This window comes from Gekko japonicus, unplaced genomic scaffold (assembly GCF_001447785.1).
Source record: "Gekko japonicus isolate JY-2015 unplaced genomic scaffold, Gekko_japonicus_V1.1 scaffold90, whole genome shotgun sequence".
NCBI lineage: Eukaryota > Metazoa > Chordata > Lepidosauria > Squamata > Gekkonidae > Gekko > Gekko japonicus.
Window position 1 is genome coordinate 1,941,214 of NW_015166421.1, and position 5,894 is coordinate 1,947,107.

Consider the following 5,894-nt stretch of genomic DNA (forward strand, 5'->3'; position numbering starts at 1 on the left):
GATGATGATAAAAGGGTTGGAACACTTTCCTTATGAAGAAAGGATAAAGTGCTTGCGGCTCTTTAGCTTGGAGAAACGACGGCTGAGGGGTGATTGAGGTTTGTAAGATTATGCATGGGAAAGAGCAGGTTGAGAAAGAAATACTTTTCTCCCTTTCTCACAATACAAGAACTCGTGGGCATTCAATGAAATTCCTGAGCAGTCAGGTTAGAACAGATGAAAGGAAGTACTTCTTCACCCAAAGAGTGATTGACACATGGAATTCACTGCCACAGGAGGTGGCGGCGGCTACAAGCATGGACAGCTTCAAGAGGGAATTAGATAAGCATATGGAGCAGAAGTCCATCAGTGGCTATTAGCCACAAGGTAATAGATAGGAACTCTCAGGCTGGGGCAAGTGATGCTCTGTATTCTTGGTGCTTGGGGGGGGCAACAGTGGGAGGGCTTCTAGTGTCCTGGCCCCACTGGTGGACCTCCTGATGGCATCTGGTATTTTTGGTCACTGTGTGACAGAGTGTTGGACTGGATGGGCCATTGGCTTGATCCAACATTGGCTTCTCTTATGTTCTTAGATCTTGGGAGCTAAGCAGGGTAATTAGCTAAGCAGGCTAATTTTTGGATGGGAGCCCTCCAAGGAAAACCAGGGTCGTGACATGGAGGCAGGCAAGGGCAAACCACCTCTGAATGTCTCTTGCCCCAAAAACCCTACTAGGTCACCACAAGTCAGCTGTGACTTGATGGCACTTTCCACCACCACCAAGCCGAAATGGAACAACAGAATTACTTTAAAGCACATGATGTGTTTATGATTAGAGTGTGAGTCTCATTCTAAACCAATTTGTCATTCATACTTAGGGGTGCTGAAGTAAGAAGAGTATATTCAAAACCTCCCAAAGCTATGATAAGTGACCTCTTCACATGACCCTTTTGTGACAAAGAGGACCAGGGCTGGGTTTTGTTCATTTGCTTTGTCTCAGCAAACCTAGCTGGCGATGTTCAAATAATGGCCTGCATTTTGCTGCACAGCACTTTGAGGTCAGGATAGTTGACTCTGCAGGCTTTTTGTTCTTTGGGATTAGAGGAGTTAATCAGAGTGACAGTGACTTCTGACTTTATACAGTTAAAAAGGTCACAAACTTGAGGCTGTATTGTTTTCTGGCCAGCTTGCAAAACAATGCATGGAGTGCTCACAGCATCCACATTACACTGTGCATCCTCCCATGAAATATCAACCAGCAAGAAAATGTCATCACAAAGGGTGAGCAAAAGGGCACAGGGTCAGATTATATTTCTGCTAAAACATCTGGCCTATATTTCATACCACTCTTTCTACAGCACAGGGATAACAACACTCTGCTTTGGTGTTAAGTACTGACTCAAAGATCAAAGGGTCATATCCTCACTGAATTTGGAGCACATCTGATCAAAGCTCTTCTGTCAGGGACTCTCCCCGGTGAGCAAAATAAGATCCACCCTATCAGATCCAGCCTGGGGTGACTTAATGTGCAGAAGGCTCGTCTACTGACACCTCATGTGGAGAGAACTGCCTACAAAAAGGTAGGTCAAGATACCTAGTGTAAACAGGAGGTGAATTGCTATGAAATTTCTGTATACCTTCTTTCTCTTTTTCTTTTGGCCATCAAGTCACAGCTGACTTATGGCAACCCACGGGGGTTTCCAGGCAAGAGAGGTAGTTTGCCATTGCCTGCCTCTGCATAACAACCTAAGACTTTCTTGGTGGCCTCCCATTCAAGTACTAACCATGCCAAATCCTGCTTAGCTTCTGAGATATGATGATATCAACCTAGCCTTGACTATCTAGGGCACGGCATACCTTCATTAGGGTATTGGGCATTTCATGTCTCACCATCTACCCTTTTCAAAAATCTTATCCAGAACCAACTGTGTTGAGATATATGGGGGTTTAGGCCACAGTTTCTTAACACACCCTGGCAAAATCATCATGGATATTCTTAAGAAGAATGCCCCCCCCCCAAAAAAAGGTCAAGCTTATTAGAAAACAGAAGAACACACCCTGACCTGGACAGCCCAGGCAAGCCCGATTTTGTCAGATCTCCACAGCTAAGCAGGGTCGACTCTGGCATGTACCTGGATGGGAGACCTCCTTGGAATACCAGGAGGCGGGAGGGCAGGCTCCATTCAGCCACCTTTCTGAACATCCTCCAGGCCCCCAGTAGGGGTCAGTCACCAGAGGTTGCCATGACTCCCAGGTGCACACAGACCCACACTCATGCGCGCGCACACACACACATATGAAAAATACAAAAGAAAAAGAAAACACAAAATGCACTCCAGTTTAGCTTTACTGATTTAGAGATGGTAAATACATGAATCAAGACCAACATGTTTTAATCAACAGCATTTTCTCTTCCAAAAAGATAAGAGTTATTTTCCAGTTATGCAAGACTTCTACCCAGAGGGGCTCAAATGTGCAAAACAATGCAGAAAAAAAGGGAGCCACAGGTTATACATTTTCATAGAGTGTAGTGATCTCATAAGACCATGTGATTTAAAACAAATCTGGAAATATTTTGATTTTACATTTAATATTTGATAAAAGTTTACATATGAGTCATTGTGAGGAGGAAGGGGGAAAGCCATTTTTTCCCAACAGAGAATGATTAACACTTAGTTATGAATACCTGAGGGGCTGTTTGGCCTACAGCAGACATAGACAGATATAAAATTTATATAAATACACAAAGGGACCCAAAGACAGGCTGAAAGGATTAAATAACTGTATGGCACTATGGGCACACTATATTCAAAAGGTTACATTATGATATGGCACCATGGCCACACTATATTCAAAAAGATCAAAATTAATAAGCTTTTATATTTTCCATTATGCTTTCACATAGGCCTAATGCAAGCAATATGGTAATATAGGTATGGTAAACTGCTGAATTTGCTTTGATTACTTTTTTAGCAATAGGATTATGGAGTCTCAGGTTTCTTCCTTGGGGCAGGATGAAATCTAACTCCCTTTGGATTGTGCACTGCATGATCAAAAGATGAGCGTTTACCACTGCAAACATCCCAATTTGCTTGCTTGACAAACAAATGTGAAAAGAAGTTTGAATGTTTCTGACTCCACTAATCACAAAACATCTCCAGTATACCCCTAACTGGACAGGAGCAGAGGAGCGAACACCTCAACGGAAAGCTCTTTTTGTTGTGTGACCAGCATGCATTTGTTGCCTTTATGGATACACAGAGCAACAACAAGCCAAATCTTGGATGGACACAAAGAGTCAAAGCAAAGGCATGTCTGCTTGATGTGTGGCAGTGAGACCCTGAAGCTCTGTAGCTATACAGGCATTCAGGTCAGCTCTGAATTCAGACACCTGCTGAAGCAGGCTATTGCCTATAGAAGCAGATGTCACAATGAACCTGTTAATCTCTGAAGGGTACTAGAATAAGATACCATTCTTACCAAGGTAGCATGTCATGATGTTCTTGAAATCACAGACATTTCTGTTTACTGCAACATGCATTTTGGTACTAGTTGTAGGCAGGAAGGTGCTTCTGCAGCTCTGACATCCAGGTTGCTATTGCTAGGGTTATCTTTTGTCTCAGCCAAATGAAAGGAAATGCAGCGTCTACTAATTAAGAAGCCTTCCTTTATGTCTTTGATATTAACAGTCTGAAGGGCAGTATTCCCCACTGCGTGCAGTCTGGATTTGCCCTTAACTTTGATACTCCTCCTTCTCAGCTCTCTGGTGCCATCACTTACCGCCTCTGACTCTGATTAAGACAGCATGGATGTCCATGACATTTGTGCCGGTCAGGCCTGTCATCAGAAGGTGACGCCCGTTCTGGAATCTGGCGAAGAAGGTGTGTGAGTCGTTGTTGCTCAAAAAAGCCTCCGCACTGAGATTGTCCTGCTCAGCCATGCCCACCAGCTCCTGGCTAGAGAAGGCTCCAGCTGCCTCCGTTGGCCCATCCTGTCCATCGGTGCCTCCACTCAGGAACACAGCTTCGTATTTCTCAAGGGAGGTGCCATCCCCAGATGCCTTTGCCCTGTGCAGCTCTAAGGCCACTCGCAGAGCCAGTTCTTGGTTCCTCCCGCCTTTTCCGGTGCCTTGAAGCCGCACTGTGGTCTCCCCACCAGCCAGGAGGCAAACAGGTATCTCGGCTTGGGATCCTTGTAAAACATCTAAAGTGTCCACGAGATTCAAGCCTGGGATCTGCAGCTCTCCTGCAAGGTTTGAGAGAGCTGCTCCCACCTTGTCTTTTAAAGGGTCGTTTCCAGTACCTCTCAAGCAAACAAACTGAATGAAAAGGCTGTAGAGGTAGGCAACAGTGCTGACCTCCCCACACACCGCATCACTCAGAACCAGAGTCAGGTAGCCCAGACTCTCTGCTTGGTGTTTAGCCTCCTCTAAAGCGAGTCTGTTAGAGCCAATGATGACGTTGTGGACGTGGGCAGAGTCTCTGGGAGGGTCACACTCTGGGTCTGGGCTGGAGAGCACTGTTCGCACCGACTCTGGAATGATGTTGGTCAGATCATATTTGGCAAGGATCTGAAAGCAATCCTGGACCCTACGTGGACTAGCGACGGTGGGGCCGCTGGCTATAAGGTCCACAGGATCCCCAACGATATCAGAGAGGATGAGACTCAACACCTGGAAGCAAAGGAGGCAGTTCACAGAGTGCAAGGATTTGTCATGAATGCTCAACAGTGGGTGCGGTCAGATGGCGTGCCGAAGCGGTTTAAACTGTTCCAGTTCTGGCTGGACTATATTTGCTCCGGGACAAGCGCGGTCACAGGTACCTCTATCACCGTGCAGCACATTGCTCCCGGGTGTCCACACTTCAGGCGCGCAGTAGTGTGCATTGGCGTTTTTTGTGTTTTTTTTTTACAGTTTGCACATGCACATAAGCAATCTTTCATATAATTGAGATTCTCGCGCATGCGCAGAACACCGTATTCCAAAAAGCATGCCCTGAAGCCAAGACTTCCCTTTAAACTTTAACCCTGAAACTGGCCTCTGTGAGGTCCCGGACTCCTCTAAAGCCTTAAACTAGGCGCCGTTTAAACTTTGTTTTTGTTAATGCCAGGGTGAAGCTCCGCCTATGCGCATACCGCTGACGCTTTTAAAAAAATGGACGGCGGGGTTTCGGTGAGCTGATGGAGGCTGTGTTTCCTGGGATCTCCCAGGGAGGTGGCTCGCAAACCAGCAGTTAGAGAGGGTTGAAAATGTCCAGGCCCCCCGGAGACCTTTGTGAAGGGTCTCCAGTCATGGAGCACTGAGGGTTGCCTCTTTCCCGGCACACTGTCGGGAAATTGAGGCGTCCCTTTGCTCCGACGGTCTCTCTGCTGTGTTCCGGCAAGGACTAAGCTACGCACACCCCAAATCAAGTGAGTGGAGATCGAGCAGCAAATAAGCATATCTGTTGGCGAGATCTACTTGATCTACATATGAAGAGTGAGTAAAGGTGAAACGAAACAACAAAGCGAAAGCCCCCCAAGGAAAAGCGAGGGGGGAAAGGGGACTCTCCTCCGCTAAGAACTATTTATAAGCGTTACGGAGCTAGAAGAAAGGGGGGGCAGGTTTAAAAGTGGCAATGGACTATACGGAGAGATTCCAGAAGACAGTTAAGCATTGAAGCAAGTTTTCGGGACTTTGGCAAACTTTGTAAAAGTAAACATCCTTAAAAATGGCGATGGATAACGTAGTAAGAGCAACAAGCAATAGCCAAGCTTTCTCCAGGAAGTGGAGGAGCTGCTGGTTAACCATCTGACCGGAAATAATCACAGACTCTTGCAAAGTGTGTCTTAAGCCTTTGTTCCCTGTTGGTATTTATTTATTTATTAGGATTTTTACCCCACCTTCCCCGCGAGCAGGCTCAGGGCAGCTTACAAGAGG

At 46.1% G+C, this 5,894-nt stretch overlaps 1 protein-coding gene across 1 annotated transcript in view; it reads right to left on the reverse strand.

Moving 5' to 3' along the window:
• Positions 1-3,275: 3,275 nt before the first annotated feature.
• Positions 3,276-5,894, reverse strand: part of GLYCTK (glycerate kinase) — a 15,206-nt gene continuing 12,587 nt past the window's right edge. Inside the window, exons 4-5 of the mRNA XM_015411681.1 lie at positions 3,758-4,649; positions 3,276-3,388 (exon numbers count right to left, since the gene is read on the reverse strand). Of these exons, the coding sequence (XP_015267167.1) occupies positions 3,276-3,388; positions 3,758-4,649 (1,005 nt within the window). The remainder of the gene's footprint in view (positions 3,389-3,757; positions 4,650-5,894) is intronic.